Genomic DNA, 24415 nt, shown 5'->3' with positions numbered 1-24415 from the left:
CACCATGCAATAGACTATAAATTCAAAGCTGGCCAATTTATATACCATGTATGACCTATGTAATTTAATAGCATGCAAACATATATGTGGGCCAATTCCTTTAATCTAGTTAGACTATACAACATGTTATCCTCAAGATATTCTATGTAACAGCTGAATGACTCATACGTGAGCTGTCAAAGCTGGATATAATAGTAGTATCCCTATTCTTACTGTTTTTTCTTCATTCATCAATGAAATAGTAGTTTCCCTTGCTTTTTTAAGCAACATTTAAAAGAGGCTAAATTATTTTTGGATTGACTGATCACAAAACCAAGTAACCAGGATAAATATTAGGGAAAAAAATATTTAACTCTTCAAGTTCCGCATTACCTTCACAAGCTTCCTTCATCCTCTCCAACAAGAGTAGAATCTTGGACAAAACTAATGTTGCTAATACTTCATTCTCCCCAAGACAACTTCATCAAAAAAGGTAAGCAAAAGTGTAGGACAAAATAATTATAGTAGTTACTGCTAGCTTGCAGTGGATGCCTAAGGAATTTCAGCTTGAGTCTCTCTTTGAGACTCTACTTCTGTCTCCACTTCTGGCATTCTCAAGTTTAAACGTGTTTCATATTCTCGCATATGTTCTTGCATTTCCATTAGGCCACTTTGAACTCTTTAAGCTGATTTTGATAATACTCTGCATTTTTTTCTATTTTGTTCATTTTCCTCGACAAGCCGTTCATACTCCTCATTGGGTACTCCAAGAACTCTAGGAGATTCGGGCATAATAGAGTGGCCCAGCCCTCTGGAATAGCCTGGCCTATGTCCCAAAACCTCCCTAAATATTCCTGCTGCTGCTTCATCTGTGCAAGCATATGGCTCAATAGCAGTCATCTTTTCAACCATCTGATTCTGTTGCATGAACCAGAACCACCATTACCACCATATCACTAACAACTTAACTTATAACCTTACATGCGTATGTATGCTTGCTAACACCGAAAGAGTTCACTCGCCATGTGCTAAAGAAGTTCAATTAATACTAGTACAACTATACTTCCTTAAGCAAATAGATGCTCAATAATTGTCTTCTGTTGTTGGTGTGATAAATCCGCCCTTGTAGAAATCAATCAAATTCTTGTCCTTCTAATTGTCATAAAAATACCAGTCACCTTACAATAGTAGTCCACATATTGACCAACTAGAGTTCGCCACAACACCTACGACATGGAATTATGGCAATACCTTTCTCTCCATTAGTATAACAAATGATGTCCTTCCGCTTGTGTGGTTGACCTTTTGTTTACTTCTATTTTCTTTGTTCTGGCTAGACATTTTCTGCAACAAAAATATTTTTCATCAATATGCTTAAGTTCAAATGAATGGATGCCAATAGGAAAAAGGTTAAACTTAAAATAGTTATTAGATTTGGGAAATTATAAAGTAACTTCTCCTTATATAGAATTTGTCCAAAAATATTTTTTCTAAGTAATATAGCTATATAATCACCTTTGCTACCTAGTTATGTATCTGTTTTATAACAATTCATCACTTAACTATTCTCTACTTAATTTAGTCTTTTCAAATTGTATGGGGGTTGGAAATTCCATATGTAATAGTTATCTAATAGACACAATTATAAACTTATAGCAACAGCAAATTCAAAGTTAACGAAATCTGTACAGTTTTTCCCATCTTACCATTATTATTAGCTATATGTCATTCACTAATGGACACAAGTCTAAACCACCTTGTAGGTACGCAAGTATAAGCTTACAACCACATTAGAACAAAGTTAAACATATGAATTTTGATATGAATATATAGTTCTTACCTTGAATGAATCACTCCCCCACCGATTGCAAAACCACTCCCAAACTGGCTGCTTTACCAACCCACCTCCATTAGCTAGTGCCTCCTCATGTCTTGCATAACTCAAGTATTTAAGATGTAGCTTGTAATGAAACACATTATATGCACGAGATAGCTGATTTCTGACTGTCAGACGATGATTTTTCTTGGTCCAATCCAAGACAAAGTTAGCCTATCAATGTCATTGAGTTAAAAACCCATCTCAGATTTTTTTATTACTTTGCACAATTGTGTCAATAACTCATAGCAATTTTTTAAACCCAAAATCTGCGTAGTTTCTTCTGAAAGCTCATGGGTTTTAATTCATATCTGGGTTCATTTACTTGCTTCACATTGGGAAGTCAGAATAAGCATATATAACTTCTAATAAGCAGGAAAATTCTTATAGTAGTTCCTGATTCAAATCACAGCATGCTTATATTATGCTTCACCATCAAAAGAACTTATTGAAATTATTTAATTAATAGCACTTAGCAAATCAATGGTATGAACCAGAAAAATGAAAGCCATACTCGAACTCGTTCAATAAGTTTCTCTTTCTCTTTTTCATCGACAACACTCCAGCTAACATGCCTCATTTCCTCATAGTGCTTCACGATCCATGTAACTCTCTTTGTGTAGACTGTTCTGTTATTGCATGATGGACCTATCGTCCCATCTTTTATCTCAAGTGGTATCTTGCCAAATTTTAGCATCTTCTCAAACTCCGTACCTTTGGCTACACCCCTACGACGTTGGCTAGTGTTTGCTACTATACCAGCAACACAAACAACAGTATATGCTATTAAACCATGGAGTATATATAATACCTCTAGAGGAGCAACACAAGCATAATGTTTATGAAATACCAGCAGGAAAGGATGTTACTTATACTTACCAATGTCTGTCGTTTTGACCTCTGTAGGAGTATAAGGATGCAAAAATGATGGATGCAACTCATCTAGGGGTTGAGTGGAATCATCAGAGTCCACGGCAGCATCTTCATCTTTCAAACTCCAACCTTCTGGTTCTGGCTGTAGGTTCGTCCAATGGGCCACAACACTCTAGCTCACATAGGTCCAGAAGCTCTTCAGCCTCTCCCTCTAGTGCTATGAATCATTGCTACTGCATTATGGCCATGAAACCAACACAAGAGAAGCAAGTAAATAGATGCTTTGTAAACTCCAGCTAACATACATCAACTAGAGTTTGGCTACCAAGTTTGTAGCTGTACAAAAGGGAAATCATGGACCTTCTCAGATATGTTGGAATGGATGGTACTGAAGATAGCTTCTCGCAACGTTGCAGCTCCACCTAGCAGAAATGGAAAGACTTATCCCGTTGGTATTTCAAGATATTAGCTAGACATGTAACAATTGGTAATGAAAAACAACATTCCCGCTTAAAACCCATCTCCCGCTTAGATAATTAGACCCAACGTACTAACTAGATCTAGTTCGTACCTTCTGTAGTAGCACTATAACACAATTTTTCTTTTGTGGCAGAGGAAACCGTCACCAAAAATTGCCAAAACGTCACTAAAGATATCTGGTGACTGTTTGAAACAGTTGCCAAAACCGTCACATAATGTGCATCATAGAAAAGAATTGGTGACGGTTTACTGTTGAACCATCACTAAAAATATTTTTAGTAACGGTTGGAGGTGTTCCGTTTGGTTGAAAGTTTGAACGTTCATTTTTTTTGTGACGGCTAAGAACCATCACAGAAAGTAACGTTCGAACGTCCAATTGAACGTTCAAATAACAACCCGACCGATTGGCGTTCGAATGAGAGAAGTTGACGTTCGTTGATTATAGTTCGAATGTATTATATTTACGTTCGAACGTTTATGCATCGGAACGTAAATTATAATAAACGTTCAAATATCCCTTTGAACGTTAACAGACCAATGTTCAAACGTTACGGGTTTAAAGTTCAGGCATTATTTCGAATGTAAACGAAGGAGCGTTTGAATGCAAGTGGTACGTTCGGAGGTTTCTTCGAACGTTAATCATCTAATCGTTCAAACGTTTTATTTGTTTGAGGGACAGTACTTTCGAACGTATATGCCTACGTTCGAATGTTACTATACAATTTTATGTATTCACGTTCGAACGTTTGTTCGAATGGGAACCAATGTTCGAACATTTTTACTTTACATTCGAATGTACAGATCAGAAATACTAATTTCATAAAATTTAAAAGCATACCAATTGTATTATATTACATAACATCAATTAACAAATAATAATGTCTTATAAAATTTTAAAATTAGATATGAAAACTAGCCACCATTACTGATAAAATTTATTTCTTCTTTTTTCCTCATCCACTGCGATTTTGTTGCAACGACATAACATGCTCCGTTTGCACCATCATCTCCCGTTACACTTGCTCTTGGACTTCACTGCGTATTCTTTCCTCCTGGTCTCTCTGTTGGTCTTACAAACGCGTCTCTAAATAAGACTGTTGTTCTAAGAGAGACTCTAACTCTTGCTGTCTCGACCTCATATACTCATTCTCATGCCGTGCAGCTTCTAAATCTTTGGTAAGATTATTAATTTATGAAGTCGATGATGTTGAGGAGGATGAACATCTATGCTTGATAGATTGTCCCAAACATCTTGCCATACTAGACTGCGGCCTGAGCACTTGCGTGAATATGTCTACGTCACTAGGAGAGGATTCCCCTGAAGCTGACTGCATCTCTATAATTTTTTCCTGTAATTTGAAAGGTAATGATCGTTAATAAGTAACGTATTAAAAGAAATAGAAATAAAAAAAAATTATTCACATGTTTCATAATTTATTTAACAAAATTAACATTGCTTACATAATTATCTACAGCGACAGGATCCATCCACTCACTATGCTCATTAGTGTGAGCAGCAGCATAGACATGAATAAGGAAAAAGTTTTCAGGATCATCATGATCCTAACAAAGCGACATTAGAAATTTTAAAAAGATAATGTTAGTGTTTAAATAAAAGAATATCAAAAAAAGAAATTCATTTCTATAATTTTTTAATTACCATTTTTTTAGCAAGACGGTGGAATGATCTTGAACTGCTCTATTATGTTAACTGCCTCCATACGAAGTCGACGCAAACCATGCTTAACTCCCTCTCGTTCACTGCCTCTCCGCATTCTCGGCTCTATGCTCGTCGACTTTGCCACCTTAAAACTTCCACCGCAAACCACCAACACCGAAATATAACCCACTTCGGAAAAACTCCACCACGCATGGCCATCAGAGGGAGATCATCATCACGAGTCACCCTCTGCGTGAAGAAGCCTCACGCCGCTGCCCTGCCACTCGAAGTCCTAGCCAGCAACTCCTACTTGCAAACAACGCACCGCCCTCCAAACCATATGCTCAACCAACCCATCGTGCGCCACCATCCTCTTCACGAAGTCAACCCGTTGAGCCTCTGTTTTATCTCCCAAAAACAGAGCATCTTTGGAGGGCATTGTGAACCACAGCCACCACCCCACCTTCATTCATAACCACTAATCTGCAACCCTCTGCCTCAACCACGGCACTCTCTCTTCTCGAGGTGAGCCTCCGTCGAATGCCTCCTTCCTGTCTCACGGTCTGTTTCTATTTCTTTCCGCACGCGGTGGTCCTCGCTCTCTCACTCTCCATTTTTCTCTTTCTCTCGTGCTTAGCCCAGCTTGACAGCAGCTCCGCCGCACTCCTGCTCTCTGCCGCGCCACCACAGCCCCTCCAGCCAGCCCCATCGCTCCTTACCCCTCCACACGTGCCTCGGTTTCCCTTGAGTAAGCTTCTGCCGCCGCATGCTTGTGTTATTCCGTGTGTTTATTTGTTCGGTCTTGTTCTTATAAGTTTTATACGTGCATAATATATATTATATATATGTAAAGTGTTAACTTGATAGATGAGTACTATTACCAATTTACCTTAGCGTAAATTCCAATTATATGTTTCGAACGATAGGGCTTCTTTTGGGTTATGTATTTTAAGTGAGTTTTATTTTTAAGTCTCATAAAATATTATTTTGTGTAGATAATATTTTAATAATATTGTTAACTAAAGAAAGTAAACCTATTTTTTTAAGAGAGGAATTTTTCATGGCGTATTTTATAAGAATTTTTAAAGTAATCTAACTATTCTATTAATTTATAAAACGTTGTCGGTACTTTAGATATTTTAAATATTACTTTTTATTGAGTTCCGTAATTGTCTTAACACTTGTTCGATTAAATCACTTTTCAGTACGAATTCGATTAAGTGGATATTGATGATTTTAGAAAATGATGGTATTTTGGGAATTATGAGAATTTTAGGTTTTGAGGAATTAAATAGGTTATTTTAGAAGCTTAAGATAAAAACATCGAAATAAGTGGTTGATTGAAAATTTACGGGAATTACTTGATTATTTTATAGGTGACGATTAATATTTGTTCGGCATTTTTGAGGAATTCCGAAAAAGCTAAGAAGTTCAGGTAAGCGGGGCTCTTATGCTAGACTTTGCATTAAAATAAAATGAGCTGAGGTTATTTTTGGAAAATATACATATTTGATGTTGAAAAGAAATTTGAACTGCCTCAGTTATTTGTTCTGCATTACTCATGAGATTCTGTTTAAAAAGAAATTATTTTCTGTCATGACTGGTATAGACATGAGCTTATTTTGACATTTTGTTTCTGAACTTTCAAAAAGAGAGCGAATATGAAATTTTGTGCAAAAATTATGTTGTGTAATGATTTTGTTCTGTTCTGAAGATTTTATGTACTTTGATATGATTTGATGTGATTTCTGAAAACCTCTGGCATAACATTCTATTTCTGTTTCTATTCCGTTCTGACTTCACCACGGGTGTAAAACTATGGCCTCTGTTCGGGTTGGTACCAACTTTTCTGTTTCTGGTTCACCCACTTTGGAAACAAAGTGGTTTTCTGCGTGGTCTTTCTTATGTGCACACTCGGGACTCCGAGAATGAATAAGGGGAAGATTCACATTTTGTTTCTGCTCGGTTAGCTATCCACGGGGGTTAAACATGGTATTTGTTCTGATATGATAAGATAAGATGTGATGTTTCAGTTTATGCTATGCCAAAGGGATTTTGATTATGAATATTTTTTGAACTTTCGATCTGATATTTTGATAACATGTTCTGATGCTGATTTTTGAAAACATTATTCTGATTCTGCATTTTGAAAGAAAATATTTTTGTTTTGCATTCTGAACTCTGTAAATGCTCATGTTTACACACTAGTATATGTCCTCTGCTTACTGAGTTGTTGATAACTCACCCCTTATCTCCATATATTTTTCAGATAATTTTGATGGTTCAGTTGGAGAACAAGAGTAGAAAGTTTTAGCAGGTGTGATGATCAGAGTGGAATAAGTGCCCGAGGGTACAAGTGCTTATTTGAGAGTCGTAGTTAGTAAACTGAATTTATGTTTCGGATATTTTGATTTGATGAGTTAAGGATAATTTCGAGTTTTAGAGAGTTTTTTAATTTATGTTATTAAGATTTTCTTTATTGTCCCCATGGAGGAACTTAGATATTTGGATTGATTAAATTGATTAATATTTTATTGGATTTTTCGGATTTTATAGTTGTACTATTTAAGTTGATTTGAGGTATTAAGAGTTAACTCTCCGGACCTCCGGGAACAGGACGTTACAGGCACAGCCTCTTCCAACGTCTCAAACTTCTTGAAGTGGTTACGACATCGTCCCTTGTGACGTTAAGATAGTGTAGCCATCAACTCATTCACGGTTCTCAAATATCCGCTCCGGCCAAAGTCGAGGTCGAATTCATCCTAACAAGTGAATCAGGTAAAAAATATGATATATTAATCTAGGTGAAAAAACTTTACTCTCAAAGTAAACTCACCAACACACGACTTCGAATGTGCTCCTTAATCTCATTCGGAACATCTCACCATGAGCTCACATAAAATGGAGCATAAGCTCGAACTACTGTGCCAATATAGGTGGAAAGTGCTATTGCACTATCATCCACTTCTCTAGTGGAATTATTAGGAATGGTGATCTTGAGTTTTCCGTGCCTTCTGTTTTTCTCAAGAGAGATGCCACGTGTATAGTCACAACCGCGACATGCAGATGCATCAACTACATGATAATAGATAGTAAAATTATAGTTATATAGTTATTGAGACAAAAGTATTAACTATATAATTAATTATCAACGACAATATTTCCTTACTAGTAGGTGTGGACTGACTGTTGTTCTCTTGCGTGTTAACTTTATCTTCAGGAGCGGATTCCTCTAGTGGGGAGTCCTCAATGGGTTCGGGACTTGGACTTGGCGGAGACACATTTCTTCGTTGTCGTTTTGGTGACATTCTTGAAAATAATTAATTATATAAAAAAAATTAATTAGAAGAAATGTTGAAAATTCAAGATATTTTATAGTCACTTATATGAATAAAATATTTAGTACTTTTATTATTCATCTTTAGATGTATTTTCCATGTTTGTTTCAGAATCTCCCTCAATAACATCTTCATTATCATCATGCAGCTCTTCTTCATCCTCCTTATCCACCACCTAGCCGGATTTTGCTTCGTCTTCATCTACTGACTCTTTTTCTTCTTCCTCCTCACTTACTTGAATTGAATGATCATTTAATACGGACGGGTAGAGATGGACGGGTGGGACATCATCTCTACACAAGGGGAGCAACTCGAGTGCACCGAGGTCAACAAACAAGTTAATACATCTCCATCTTCCTGGTATGCCTATACAATCAGAGTGTCATCTTCATCTCCACTATTCTCGTAATCCACACTGGTTCCTGCTTCATATTTATTTCGAGGGACAAATTTTTGTACGACTCGCCAAGTTATCTCTCCACTATCTTCGTACCATTTAGATGCAGTATTGACACTCGTAAAGTGATTATCTCTATTTATCGAAACTTGACCACCGCCTAGATCCCACCAATCACATTTAAAGACATATGTTACAGACCCACCCAGATATTTCAATCCGATAATATCACATATGACACCATAATAGTTAATATCATCTGTTCCATGACTCCCCTCGACCAACACACCAGAGTTTGAGTCTTTCTATTACGTTCACGGTCCAGAGTATGGAATCTATAACCTCGAACTGTGCATGCAGTGTATCGAAGTGATCTATTTGAGGGACCACGGACCAATGCATACAATTTAGAAGAAATTGATCTGGAATCCCGAGCCCGTTGTTCCAAAATCTAACAATTGAAATAGTATATATTTATTATTTCATTATCCATAGTTAAAAGTATCAAAATATAACATATATATAAGTTTAGTTCATACATGTTGTGACACCCCCAAATTCCGCTTGGGATCGGACGGACATTTGAAGTGTCGAGACATGCAACACAAGGTTACCTGCCCCCGTTCATGACATATAAGATGCAATATTCCTAACATGCATCTAGCATTATGCAATATTCGCAGCGGATAATTTTTTTTCTTTAGCAATACTATGCACCAAACTAAAATATCCCAAATACTTAAAACATACTCCATACTTAACGACATACTAAACAACTAAGATCACAATAATAGTCCATAAGGTTGTGATCAAAAGAGTGCTGGAGATTGAACTCCACCAATACAAGTAATAATCTGAGGTAACTATTGTAATACCATCTACGTCGCACCGTCGCTTAGTCGGCCGTTTCCAGTTGGTCGATTCCCGGTTCTCCTTCAGATCCTATAACAAAATCTACCATTCGGGGGGAATGGTAGTTGGGACTACCATAGTGAGATTTGATTACAAATCTCAGCAAGTTAACAGAAAACTTCCACACAGGTTAATGATGCATGCATGGCAGTAAAAGCATCAAAGCATAATCAAATCATAAGTAATCATAGCATAACTTGACATACAACATAACATAACTGGCATAACTTAAACTGAAACTGAAGCTTAGCATGAACGTGACTTGAAACATAGCATGAACGTGAACTTGAAATATAACATGGACTTAAAACATAACATGAACGTGAACATGCATAATTTGAACATGAACTTGAGCATGACATAACATAAATGTGAACTTGGAACATAACGTAAATGTGAACATAACATAACATGAACTTAAAACATATTCTTGTCTCATGGGATTACCATGATTGCGTGAACGTAAACTTGAACGTAACATAACGTGAACTTGAAACATGACTTGAACGTGAAATACATGAACTTTAAATCTTATTCAATAGACTTAATCATTAAAGTGACCATATGGGTGCTACACAGGTCCCCTTGAGCCGTGTGTCCCTGCCGATTACCGCATCACATCACAAGTTTCTATACCAGCTGTGAGTGCGTTAATACGTACTCCACAGTTGTTGTGGCCCCACGTATTCTACGTGTCACAATTGCTGTGTCTCACGTAGTGTATGCTCCACAGTTGTTGTGGCCCCATACTTCATGCTCCACAGTTGTTGTGGCCCCATGACTTATTTGTTTGTGCCACACTTGCTGTGGACACACGTAACATAATGTGTGGCACCATCGGCGTTAGTGCCTGGCGCGCTCCGGTGACCAGCTAATTAGGCCCCATTCGCAACCTGTTGACTGTACTTTGTCAACCCAGGGAATTTCACACCTATTTAGACACTCCAGCGTGAACAAAGGAGTTCCACTAGGATATTACCCCATCCTAGCGCTTAGGGTCGTGATTGACATGAATAACTTAACTGGCATACATGACATTTCGTAACGTGACGTAACATGATCGTGACATAAAAGACAAAAGTCCTGACGTAGCATAACATGACATGAACATAAGATGACAGACATGACATACTTCAAGACATAAATGTAACAGAATACATTTCATAACATGGCATACATGTAACATGCAACATTTCGTAACATGGCATACCATATAACAGACAACATTTCATAACATGGTGTAACATGTGACAGTGAATCTTACATGACATGAAATACATGTAACAGATGGCATACTTAACTTAACATGACATGCTTGCAATGTATAGGAATACGTGACAGAATATCTTTTGTAACAGATGAATAATTCATGACAGAATAAATTCTGTGTAACAGATAAATATGTAATGACTTGGCATGGCACATATGATAACATGCATACATACAATTTAGTTCCCTTACTTATCACTCATACACATTAAACTGATAGTAAGTTAAAAGCTAACTTACCTCGATCGTCGCGTTCTACTAGAATAAAGCGCGAAACACGAGGAACTGTAAAAGGTTATTCTAAAAGTTAGAAATTAATTACTAACAATTAGAAATGTGAAAAGAGACAACTTAGAGTAAAATTACCATTTTACCCTCTACATGTGGGCAAATGACCATTTTACCCCCTAACTTAAGGATTTGATATCCTAATTCCAAAAAAATTACCAAAATTTACATTCTTCATGTAAATTTTGTCCCAAACTAAAATCTCAACTCAGAAAAATTTAAAACCAATCACAACTATGAAAAAATCACTATGGCCGAAACCTACATAGGCCATTTGTCTTATTTTAGTTGCAATTCTTTCAAGTTCCAAAACTCATGAATAAACCAAAATCTTGTAACTATGATCAATCTCTTGATCCATGGCTTAAAGACATGTGATCTTCAAACTAACACATCACATGGTTTAAAAATGTGTCCTAAAGAAGATCCAACCATCAAACTTAAAATCACATGGCTAAAATTTAATAAAACATGGATCTAACTCAAAAACATCAAAGTGTAGGCCTAACCGAAATCCTCTGGCATAGAAAATCATATCATTAAAAATAATACTAAATACCTTCGAAATAACATCCTAACATGTATATAAGAGGCTTAGGATCCTCATATAAAAATATCAAAGCCTTTGGAATAAGATTAAACCACGAAATATTCAAACTTTCACCAAACAGAAACTGTTTTTCCACTTCCAGTTTTCAAGTTTTTAACTCTAAGCAAATCTATCATCAAAAGCCTTATTCATGCAACAAAACCTCAATGAACATTCATAAACACATGTTAACAACACTCCATAAAATTTTCGGACCAAGATAAGTCCATTAGCTTGGTCAAAACTTCCAAAACATAACATACTCTCCAGTTTCACGCCCAGAATGACCTTTCCATGGTTACAAATACTTTTGACCAACCAAATGAGAATGGAATGAGACTAATAATATATCCACGGAAACTAGACTCAAAGACGAACAACTTATGTGAAGGAATCATCGTGCGAAAATACTTACAAAGGGTCGTAAATGGCCACGCAAAAAGTCCCAGAAATCTGCCCGAGAGAGCTCTTTTGGGTTTCTCTCTAAGAACGGGAGAAAGAAGTGATAAAATGGAGAGAAGTATGTCTTGCACGACTTTAGACTTCTGGAGGGAGAAGTTATGGGCTTGAATGACCCTTGATTGGAGGTGGATATGTGACATAAAGTGGAGAATAGAGAGGGGCAGAGACTGCTTGCAGCAGCTGTGAAAGATGGAGGTTGATGGAGTGGATTTCTCCTTCACATCAAGGCACTATTGGGTGCAGCCAATGGCAGTGGATGGTCTGCCATGTGGGGGAGGAAACTTCTCCAAGAAGCTTTGCCAAGGTGGCCAATTTCGTGGGCCTTGGTGGGCCCCACCAAGTGGGCTTCAATTTGGGGTTTAAAGGGGGTTTGGTTAGGGTTTGAGATGCTATCAAGCCCAAAATCAATTTTTCTTGGCCCAATCAAATTCCCAAGGTTTAAAAGGTTGAATAATGATGTCATAACAAGGATTTGATTAATTAATAGCATGTGGAAGTGATTTAATCAAGTGATTAAACACAATGCTAGAAATCGGATTAAAAAGGGTTTGGAGGCCAACTTTAGGGTTTGGGAAAACCATTTAGGGTTTTGGTTTCAACCAAGCTTTTGGGGTTTCAATTGGATTCCAATCATTTAGGGTTTTGCTAGGGTTGAAACCCTCTTTGGTCTGGCACAATTTGGTTGAACAGATGAAACACAACTTTGCTTAGGTGGCATGATCTCACACCTTGATTCCTTCACAAATCTATCTAATGGTTCTTCTTTGTGTCAAGTGTCTAATACCATTCACTAAGTGTGGCTAAAATCTTGCCAAGTGTCCAAATAAAACTTCTCTAACCTAATTTGGACATTCCACACTGTGATTTTGAAAACACTGCAATGGGTGCGCTTATCGAGGTTACTATTCACTCCAAAAAAATACATAATAAACTTAGTACTAAAAAATTCTAAATATTCATATTAACTTATAGTGAAAATCGTTTAACGAAATTCAACCCCGAAGTGCCCCTAAAAATAATTTCACAATTTTCAACAGACGTTTCGTCCGGAATTATGAAAATAAGTTATTGCGCCATAAAATCCTAAATAATCCTCTGAGTGTAATGGCGTAGACCATAACGCATTCTGACACTTCTAACTACCTCAAATAATTAAACTCATATTACTAGCACCATAGTGAGTGATAACACTGACTATGTTGGCAGACTAAAACCTATGCGATTGGTCGATTCGTAAAAACTTATGGGGTTTTCACGAGATTCCTAAAGTCAATATAAATTCCACCAATGAATTTCTAGCAGGCTGTTACACATGTTCTTCAAACCATCCGAAAAATTCTTCCTCGTGTCTTGCCTCTATGTTTTCTACGCATTCCATCCTAAGTTTGTCAATGTGCTCACTGTTATAGATAAATGCAAAAGAAGTTTATTTTGAGCACAACCATTATAGTTAAACTTGAAGAACATTAGAATTATTCGAAACATGGAACGACCTACCTGAGATAATCATCAATCTCCCGACAATTATTTAGCACATACCACCGAACTTTACCCAACTCTCCATTAATTAAATCGTAATCCGTTTGTGTACCCAAGGGTCGTACATTCTGCGAAAACACTGATAGCTCACTAGAAGGCGAAGCAGCAAGATTAGCATTTCTCTCTTGAAGATTAAATCGTGTCTCAACACCACGAAGATATAGAGAGCAAAATGTTAACCATTCATCGTGTATATAGGCCTCTGCTATTGAACCCTCAGCTCTGGCTTTATTCCCAACAGTGCGCTTTAGTCGACCCAAATATCTTTCAACTGGATACATCCAACGGAACTACACCGGTCCACCTAACATTACCTCTCGCGGTAAATGTATTACGGAAAGGACCATTACATCAAAAAATTATGGTGGAAAGATCTGCTCGAATTTACATAGTATAGTAGCAATGTCTTATTTCAATTTCTGCAAGACATCTTGATTTACTACCCGAGCGCACAAATCCAAAAAAAACATATAGAGTTCGGATATGGCGACACGTACATTAGATGTCAGCTTCCCTCGAATTCCCACAGGTAAGAACTTCTGCAAAAATACGTGACAGTCATGACTTTTCAATCTATTGATTTTCCAGTCATTAGGACTCATGCATCTACCAATATTTGAAGCATAACCATATGGCAATTTCACACCTTACAACCATTTGCAGAAGTTCATCCTCTTTTCCCTCGTCATCATAAAACATGCATGCATCATGACTACCTTATTGCCTTCCACCTGTAAATGTAGATTATGTTTAATCCCCATTCTATCAAGATCTTTCCTCGTCTTGATCATGTCCTTCGTCTTTTTGTTAATGCTCATCAATGTACCCAGTATATTATCACAAATATTCTTCTCTATGTGCATTACATCCAAACTATGTCGCAACATACAGGACGACCAATACGGCATGTAAAAAAAATACTACGCTTTGTCCAATTCAATTCTGCTGCACCTCGTTTTCTGTTGTTCTTTCCCCAACCTTTGCCAAAATTATTCACTCTAACATGTACCAGTTGTTCCACTATGTCTTTCCCAGACAGCTCTTTTGGTGCAATTCTATCCTCGACTCTACCATCAAACTTAGCACATTCTCTTCTCCATGCATGATTTGTTGGTAGATAATGTCGACGACGCATGAAACCCAACTTCTGAGAATATTTTAACCACTCACTAGCAGTTTCTTTATTACACGTCGGAAATGCCAACTTCCCTTTCTTACTCCAGCCGGAAAGATTCTTATATGCCGAAAAGTCATTTATGGTCCACATTACCGCAGCATGCATCTGAAAAGATGTCGATGTAGATGCATCATAAGTTCTAATGCCTGTTTCCCATAACTCTTTCAGCTATTCAATAAACGGCTGTATGAATACGTCAATGTCATTCCTAGGTGATCTCGGGCTGGGGATAAGTAAAGTTAACAAAAAGTTGGGCGCCCTCCATGGTGGAAGATTGTACGGAATCAACACTATGGGCCAAGTGCTATAACTTGTACTCATATTCCCAAAAGGGTTGAATCCATCGGTTGTGAGTCCTAGGCGCATGTTCTGAGCTTCTATCCCAAACTCTGGATATTGATTATCGAAAGACTGCCATGCAAGTGAGTCAGCAGGGTGCCTCATATATGCGTCAGTCTTAACCCTTTTCTCCTCGTGCCACCTCATATCGTGAGCTGTTTTCTTACTCATATATAGTCTTTTCAACCTAGGTCTCAAGGGAAAATACCTCAACACCTTAATCAACACGATTTTCTTACCGTTCCACCTCGACTCTCCACATACAGGACATGCTTGTTTCTCCTCGTTCTCCTTCCAGAACAAAACACAATCATCTTGCATGCATGTATGGACTTGTACTCAAATCCTAATATCTTTCTCAACTGTTTCGCTTCATAAAAGTTATTGGGCAATGCAGACCCTTCGGGAAGCAGCTCATTAAATAAGTCCAATACTGTAACAGCCCGCTAGAAATTCATTGGTGGAATTTCTATTGACTTTAAGAATCTCGTGAAAACCCCATAAGTTTTTACGAATCGACCAATCGCATAGGTTTTAGTTTGTCAACATAGTCAATGTTATCACTCACTATGGTGCTAGTAATATGAGTTTAATTATTTGAGGTAGTTACAAGTGTCAGAATGCGTTATGGTCTACGCCATTGGACTCAGAGGATTATTTAGGATTTTATGGCGCAATAACTTATTTTCATAATTCCGGACGAAACGTCTGTTGAAAATTGTGAAATTATTTTTAGGGGCACTTCGGGGTTGAATTTCGTTAAAAGATTTTCACTATAAGTTAATATGAATATTTAGAATTTTTTAGTACTAAGTTTATTATGTATTTTTTTTGGAGTGAATAGTAACCTCGATAAGCACACCCATTGCAGTGTTTTCAAAATCACAGTGTGGAATGTCCAAATTAGGTTAGAGAAGTTTTATTTGGACACTTGGCAAGTTCTTAGCCACACTTAGTGAATGGTATTAGACACTTGGCACAAAGAAGAACCATTAGATAGATTTGTGAAGGAATCAAGGTGTGAGATCATGCCACCTAAGCAAAGTTGTGTTTCATCTGTTCAACCAAATTGTGCCAGACCAAAGAGGGTTTCAACCCTAGCAAAACCCTAAATGATTGGAATCCAATTGAAACCCCAAAAGCTTGGTTGAAACCAAAACCCTAAATGGTTTTCCCAAACCCTAAAGTTGGCCTCCAAACCCTTTTTAATCCGATTTCTAGCATTGTGTTTAATCACTTGATTAAATCACTTCCACATGCTATTAATTAATCAAATCCTTGTTATGACATCATTATTCAACCTTTTAAACCTTGGGAATTTGATTGGGCCAAGAAAAATTGATTTTGGGCTTGATAGCATCTCAAACCCTAACCAAACCCCCTTTAAACCCCAAATTGAAGCCCACTTGGTGGGGCCCACCAAGGCCCACGAAATTGGCCACCTTGGCAAAGCTTCTTGGAGAAGTTTCCTCCCCCACATGGCAGACCATCCACTGCCATTGGCTGCACCCAATAGTGCCTTGATGTGAAAGAGAAATCCACTCCATCAACCTCCATCTTTCACTGCTGCTGCAAGCAGTCTCCGCCCCTCTCTATTCTCCACTTTATGTCACATATCCACCTCCAATCAAGGGTCATTCAAGCCCATAACTTCTCCCTCCAGAAGTCTAAAGTCGTGCAAGACATACTTCTCTCCATTTTATCACTTCTTTCTCCCGTTCTTAGAGAGAAACCCAAAAGAGCTCTCTCGGGCAGATTTCTGGGACTTTTTGCGTGGCCATTTACGACCCTTTGTGAGTATTTTCGCACGATGATTCCTTCACATAAGTTGTTCGTCTTTGAGTCTAGTTTCCGTGTATATATTATTAGTCTCATTCCATTCTCATTTGGTTGGTCAAAAGTATTTTTAACCATGGAAAGGTCATTCTGGGCGTGAAACTGGAGAGTATGTTATGTTTTGGAAGTTTTGACCAAGCTAATGGACTTATCTTGGTCCGAAAATTTTATGGAGTGTTTTTAACATGTGTTTATGAATGTTCATTGAGGTTTTGTTGCATGAATAAAGCTTTTGATGATAGATTTGCTTAGAGTTAGAAACTTGAAAACTGGAAGTGGAAAAACAGTTTCTGTTTGGTGAAAGTTTGAATATTTCGTGGTTTAATCTTATTCCAAAGGCTTTGATATTTTTATATGATGATCCTAAGCCTCTTATATACATGTTAGGATGTTATTTCGAAGATATTTAGTATTATTTTTAAAGATATGATTTTCTATGCAAGAGGATTTCGGTTAGGCCTAAACTTTGATGTTTTTGAGTTAGATCCATGTTTTATTAAATTTTAGCCATGTGATTTTAAGTTTGATGGTTGGATCTTCTTTAGGACACATTTTTAAACCATGTGATGTGTTAGTTTGAAGATCACATGTCTTTAAGCCATGGATCAAGAGATTGATCATAGTTAGTTGGGAAAATCAGTTTCTGTTTTGGACTAAGTTTAAAACCAAAAACTCCAAGTGTTGTTTTGTGTTTTTTGGTGAGTTTTGTTTGATGTTTTAAAGCATGTTTGATCTTAGGATGATGTTATGAATATGTTAGAAGTAAGATTTGATTTTTTGGAATTCTTGGAGATGTTTTTATTTATTTTTTTTTTTTGAAATAAACATCATCTTCATTGATATCAAAATGTCACTCAATACAATGACACTCCCTCTCTACAATTCTTTGAATGCTATCAGGTATGTCTTCTATCCACACTAATTCAGTTTGTGAATGTAAACTTTCCTTTGCTAAAGTATGTGCTGCTGCATTGTTAGATCTATGTGTGTATTGAACTGTCCAATTTGTCCTTCCTTTTAACAAATGTTTTATACCTTCAGTTAAGCTACCATAAACAGAAAAATCTTCACTTGCATTGTTGACTGCTTTGACAATCACTTGTGCATCTCCCTCAAAAATGACCTTTTCCAATCTGAGATCTCTACAGATAACCATTGCCTTCCACAGAGCCTGAGCTTCGGCCACAACAGGATGGTCTACATTGTCCTTCTGACCTTCAACAGCAACTAGAGGCTTTCCATCTTCATCACGAATTAGTACCCCTAAACCCACCCTCCTTTGCTTCTTATCTACTGCTGCATCCCAATTTGCTTTGACAGACCCTGTCCTTGGCTTTTCCCACCTCAAGGTTCTGCTTCCTCCTTCCTCATTATTCCTCAGTGCTACCTTGTTCATCTGTAGAGCCTGCTTGTACTCTTTCAAGTCATTTTGTGCAATGCTGATAACTTGACTTGGGGACTTAAAGATATCTTCAAAGATACTCTCATTTCTTCTCACCCACAGACCCCTCATTACCACTGCAACCTCCTCTAACTCCAATTCACTCAGCTTTAGAGTAAGTTTTTCCCATAAAGCCAGCAAATCATGCTCTTCCCTCTTCATTTTCTGCATAATGCTTGAAGATTCTGACCAAACATCACCAGCTGCAGGACATTGCCACACCACATGCATAATAGTCTCCTCATCTAGTTTGCAGATGGGGCATAAGGGATTGCCTGTTATCTTCTTCAAGAAAAGATTTTTTTTGGTAGCTAGGAAGTCGTTTGTAGCTTTCCAGAGGAAAAGCTTAACTTTCCTTGGAACATCCAACTCCCAAATGCTGTCCCAGCCTTTAACCCTCTCCTCATGCCTAGAATTTTCACCTCTAATGGCCTGCTTTCTTTCCATCTCCAAATGATACGCACTCCTTACTGAGAAAATGCCTTTTTTTGAGGGACTCCATACTAATCTGTCCTCCACCTCCATGCTGCTAATTGGAATACTGCAGATCTGGTCAGCCTCTTCCTTGTTAAAAATGTTTCGGATCAAAAGAGTATTCCACTCCCCTCTGCCTTGCATCAATTCACAAACTCTAGCTTCTTTATCCAAACTAGAAACTGGTGATTGGATAGAGAAGGATGAAGGGGTGGAAAGCCACTTGTTGCCCCAAATTTTAATTTTTTCTCCATTCCCCACCTTCCAAATCAGACCCTCCTTAAGCAAACTCAAAGCATTCCAAACACTCCTCCACAGAAAAGAAGGTCTATGTCCCAGACTAGCATCAAGCAAAGACTTGTTTTTGTAGTATTTCTCTTTTAGAATCTTGGCAGCTATAGAGTTCTCATTTTGAAGGATCCTCCACCCTTGTTTGGCTAATAGAGCCAAATTGAAGCTCTCGAGATCCCTATACCCCAGCCCTCCTTTTCTCTTTTGTTTCCCCATCCTTTCCCAGCTACACCAGTGCACTCCTCTGCCACTTTTTTGATTACCCCACCAGAATCTGCCAAGCATGACATTGAGTTCTTTGCAAAGTTGTTTAGGGAGCTGAAAAACACTCATAGTGTAGGTAGGCACAGCTTGAAGGACAGCTTTGATTAGTACCTCTTTCCCTGCAGCAGACAAAAAAGAATTCTTCCAATTGTTGATTTTCCTCCATACTTTCTCCTTAATGCCTCTAAAAGCATTATATTTGGAACTCCCAACTACAGCAGGAAGCCCCAAGTAGTTCTCATAGTTCCCTCTCAACACTGCACCCCCTCCTTCCAGTATCAATCTCTTGTCAACTTCCTTAGTGTTTGAACTGAAAAAAACAGCAGTTTTATCCTTGTTGAGAAACTGACCAGATGCCTTCTCATACAAACTAAGTAAGCCATGGATCCTGTCATATTCCTCTTTCTTGGCTCTACCATAAAGTATACAATCATCGGCAAATAATAGGTGGTTTATACGAGACCCCCCTCTTGAAACAGTCACACCCCTTGTCTCTCCTCTAAGATCTGAATTGTTGAATAGGGAGCTAAGTCCCTCAGCACATAGGATAAACAAATAGGGAGACAACGGGTCTCCTTGCCTCAATCCTCTCGAGGGCTTGATTAGGCCACTTGGTTTCCCATTGACAAGAACAGAATAAGAAACAGAAGACACACACATCATTATCAGCTCTATCCATTTTCCACAGAATCCCATTTTGACCAACACTGCTCTTAAATAAGACCACTCAATCCTGTCATAAGCTTTTGACATGTCAAGCTTAATGGCCATACTCCCCATTTTGCCTTTTTTCCTCACTTTCATGGAATGCAACACCTCATAAGCAACCAGAATATTGTCTGAGATTAATCTCCCTGGGATGAAAGCACTTTGATTAGGGGATATGATCTCATTAAGAACCCCCTTTAGTCTATTTGCCAGCACCTTAGCCAAAATCTTATAGACTACATTACAAAGGCTAATGGGTCTAAAGTCACTTGCCACTCTGGGGGCTGAAATCTTGGGAATAAGAGCTAAGTAAGTAAAGTTTGTAGTCGAGGTTAAGGAATTTTCATTGAGCCATCTCAGCACATTGCCACTAACTTCCTCACCAATTGTGTTCCAATGTTTTTGAAAAAAACATGCTCCAAACCCGTCTGGCCCTGGGGACTTGAGAGGTGCCATACTCTTGACAGCTACTTCAATTTCTTCTCTGGTAAAGGTTTTTGATAACTGGTCATTCATACTGCTAGTCACACAACCCTTTAAGCCATTAAGGCATTCCTCAATGTCACAGCTCCTCGGATCAGAAGAGGCAAAAAGTCTTTCAAAAAAACTTTTGAAAACCCCTTCCAAACCTTCTTGACTCGTGTACTTTCTGTTCTGTTCATCCAAAATCATCTGAATCCTGTTGTTCTTCCTCCTCTCATTTGCACAGCTATGAAAAAACTTAGTATTCTTATCCCCTAGCTGATACCAGTTAACCTTTGCCCTTTGCCTCCACTTCACATCCTCTGTCTCAAGCAAAACACCAATCTCCTTTTGTAAAACCTTTATGGTTGCTATATTATGACTTCCCTCATTCTTTTGTAGCTCCTTCAGCAACTCAGATTTCTCAGCTAGAGCTTTTTTATGGTCAGAAACCCTTTGTTTACTCCATCTTACCAAAGCTTCTCTAGTTTCATTAAGTTTGAAATTTAACCCCAAGGAGGGCTCCCTCCCCCTCAACCTTTCCTTCCAAACTGAGTTAATCACCTCTTCACAGCTCTCATCCAAAGACCAGCCAGCTTCAAATCTGAACAGTTTCTTATGGCGCCCCTGTTTTCCATGCTCCTGGTTCATGTGCAACAAAATGGGCCTATGGTCTGAACACCTAGCCACCAGTACTTCCACCCACCCATCTGAATGGTTTTCCTTCCATTTGATGTTGGCTACAGCCCTATCCAATCTCTCTTTTGTAAATGTCTCATCCTCATGCTTATTACTCCAAGTGTACTTATCCCCCTTCCAACCCAAATCAAACAAACCCCCTTCTTCCAACACTTCCCTAAACCTGGCCATCTGTCTTTCGGTTTTTTGTTTTCCCCCACTCTTTTCATCATGGGCTGCTATCTCATTGAAATCACCTATTACACACCACCCCTTGTCTTCTTGTGGTTTGAAAGAGCTTAGTAGACTCCAAGTCTCTTCCCTTAAATTTGTCTCTGGCTGCCCATAAAAACCCGTTAGAAGCCACTTGTCATTTCCTTGCACTTCTTTAATCCATGCATTAATATGCCATCTGGAGTAGTTTAGAACCTCAACTTCTAGAGGTTGCTTCCATAACAGCATTAGTCCACCCTTCTTCCCTAAAGGTTCAATGACCAAACACCCATCAAACTTCAACCTCCTCCTAATTCTTTCCCCACCAGCCTTCCTCAGTTTTGTCTCCATTAAGAACACAACATTGGGCAACTTGTCCTCTACCAAGTGGCAAAGGTCTTGAACTGTCCGAGGGTTCCCAAGCCCTCGGCAGTTCCAACTCAAGGTTTTCATAATGATAGGTGGGGCTGCTGCACAGCCTCCACCTCTACTAATGCAAACCCTTCACCATTCCCAACCATAGTCCCCTCCCTCCCTTTAGCTTTTTTACCTACTCTTCCCTTCTCCTCTATGTCCATCCCTGACCTCAGCAACCTCTTCGAAGGTGACATGTTCAAAGCCCTTCCACACTGTTTTCCTTGGTCCCTGGCTCTCCTTTTCCATGCACCTCTAACCTTCCCTAAGCTACTGTTTGGATTCACCCCTTTGCTTCCCTCCACCTCGAGAAATCCCAAAGTAGTCAACCCCTCCCCCTTCTCTGTGCTTTCTCCCTCAAAAGGTTCCTTTCCCAAATTACTCATTAGATTCACCCCTTTACTCCCATCTCCCTCATTAAGTTCCTTTGACAGCCACCCCTCACTCCTTTCTATACTTTTCCCCTGAGAGATCCCCATTTCCCCTGGCTCCTTTGAACTGCTCTCCTCCTCAACCCTTTGCTCCAGTACCTCCTGAGTGGCAGGAACCACTTCCACCTCTTCCTCCATACATTGATAAAACTCACCCTTCCTCTCCCTCTCTGGCCTTTCTTCCTTTCCCTTGGCATTGTCTTCCATATTAGCATTATTCACTGTTTTCTTAAAGCTCTCAGACCTCATCATCCCTTCTTTATTTTTTTGTCTACTCACGGCTCTCAACCAAGCACCATACTGGATTTCCCCGTTCGACTCTCCCTTACACCCCAGATCACTATGAGCAATACAACCACACTTGAAACAAAAGTAAGGAAGCTTTTCGTACCTTACAGGGACCCATAGAGTCTTCCCCTTCAAGTTGATGGTCCTCCCTCTTGCTAAAGGTTTATGTACGTCTATCTCAATTAGAACTCTGAGGAATAAACCCCATCCAGTTCCGTCTTCCTCTGTTTCTACCTTCACCACTTTGCCAAGTGTTCCACCAAGAATCTCCCCTGTCTCCTTGTTCATGCATTTTAGAGGTAAGTCGTATAACTGGATCCAGAATCTTTCCATGTTGAAAAGCATCTGTTGCGGCGGTGTGAGGCCATCGAAGTTCAGCAGCACAAACAGCTGATTATCAAAAAGCCAAGGTCTCCCCTCCAATATTTTCTGCTTGTCCTCGTGATTGGCAAATTCCACCACAAAAATATTCAACCCTACCTCATGGAACTTTGCTCTTCTACTGATTCTCCAGATTTTTGCCATGACAGACTCAATCACACCCTTACTAATCTTCCTCTCCGACCAAACTTTCCCTACTAAGCTCACCTCTTCTTTATATTTCGAATCCACAGATTCAAAAACATCGACATCGATGTTCTCTGCCTCCTCCTCAGACAGTTTCAGATTCTCCCACCGATGCTCGAGCTCATTCATCTCCCCACCGCCAATAAACCACCCTCACCCTTAACAAATCCGTACCCACCACCACAATGCTCTCTTCCTCAGTCGTAGAACCTTTCTTTTCCACCAAAAAACCGTCTCTGCAACCACCAGCACCGTCCCTAGCGTGCTGTGGAGTCACTCCAGAGGCAGTTCCTCCACTCCCAACCACCTCTGATTCCGTTAGAATCCTGGTGGACCCCACTTCACCTCGACTCCTTCCCAAGAGAAAAAAACGAGAGAAGACTATAGGTCTTTGTATACATATAATTTCTTGAAGGAGATGTTTTTATTAAGGTCAAAACATGTGATTTAAGGTTTACTTTTGTTAAAAAGTTTGGGTCTTTTTACAAAAAGTTTGGTATTGATAATTAGCTTTTTCTTAATGGATAGTTTTAAGGGTGTTTTTAAACTTAGGATAGGAAGATCTTTGTTACAAGATTTTGGTTTATTCATGAGTTTTGGAACTTGAAAGAATTGCAACCAAAATAAGACAAATGGCCTATGTAGGTTTCGGCCATAGTGAGTTTTTCATAGTTGTGATTGGTTTTAAATTTTTCTGAGTTGAGATTTGAGTTTGGGACAAAATTTACATGAGGAATGTAAATTTTGGTAATTTTTTGGAATTAGGATATCAAATCCTTAAGTTAGGGGGTAAAATGGTCATTTGCCCACATGTAGAGGGTAAAATGGTAATTTTACTCTAAGTTGTCTCTTTTCACATTTCTAATTGTTAGTAATTAATTTCTAACTTTTAGAATAACCTTTTACAGTTCCTCGTGTTTCGCGCTTTATAGTAGAACTCGAGGTCAGTTTAATGTGTATGAGTGATAAGTAAGGGAACTAAATTGTATGTATGCATGTTATCATATGTGCCATGCCAAGTCATTACATATTTATCTGTTACACAGAATTTATTCTGTCATGAATTATTCATCTGTTACAAAAGATATTCTGTCACGTATTCCTATACATTGCAAGCATGTCATGTTAAGTTAAGTATGCCATCTGTTACATGTATTTCATGTCATGTAA

The 24415-nt window shown here is 38.5% G+C and overlaps 1 protein-coding gene across 1 annotated transcript; it reads right to left on the bottom strand.

Annotated features, from left to right (window-relative positions):
- Positions 1–660: 660 nt before the first annotated feature.
- LOC118347987 lies at positions 661–21896 on the bottom strand. The gene is made up of 6 exons (XM_035688701.1): positions 18050–21896; positions 3089–3150; positions 2735–2870; positions 2370–2608; positions 1820–2029; positions 661–897 (listed from the first exon to the last, which is right to left on the bottom strand). Exons 1-6 carry the CDS (start codon positions 21894–21896, stop codon positions 661–663), a joined length of 4731 nt encoding a protein of 1576 aa, XP_035544594.1.
- Positions 21897–24415: the final 2519 nt, after the last annotated feature.

This window comes from Juglans regia, chromosome 3 (genome assembly GCF_001411555.2).
Source record: "Juglans regia cultivar Chandler chromosome 3, Walnut 2.0, whole genome shotgun sequence".
Taxonomy (NCBI): domain Eukaryota; kingdom Viridiplantae; phylum Streptophyta; class Magnoliopsida; order Fagales; family Juglandaceae; genus Juglans; species Juglans regia.
Note: the sequence above shows the minus strand (reverse complement) of the source record. Positions and strands in the feature narration are given on the sequence as shown.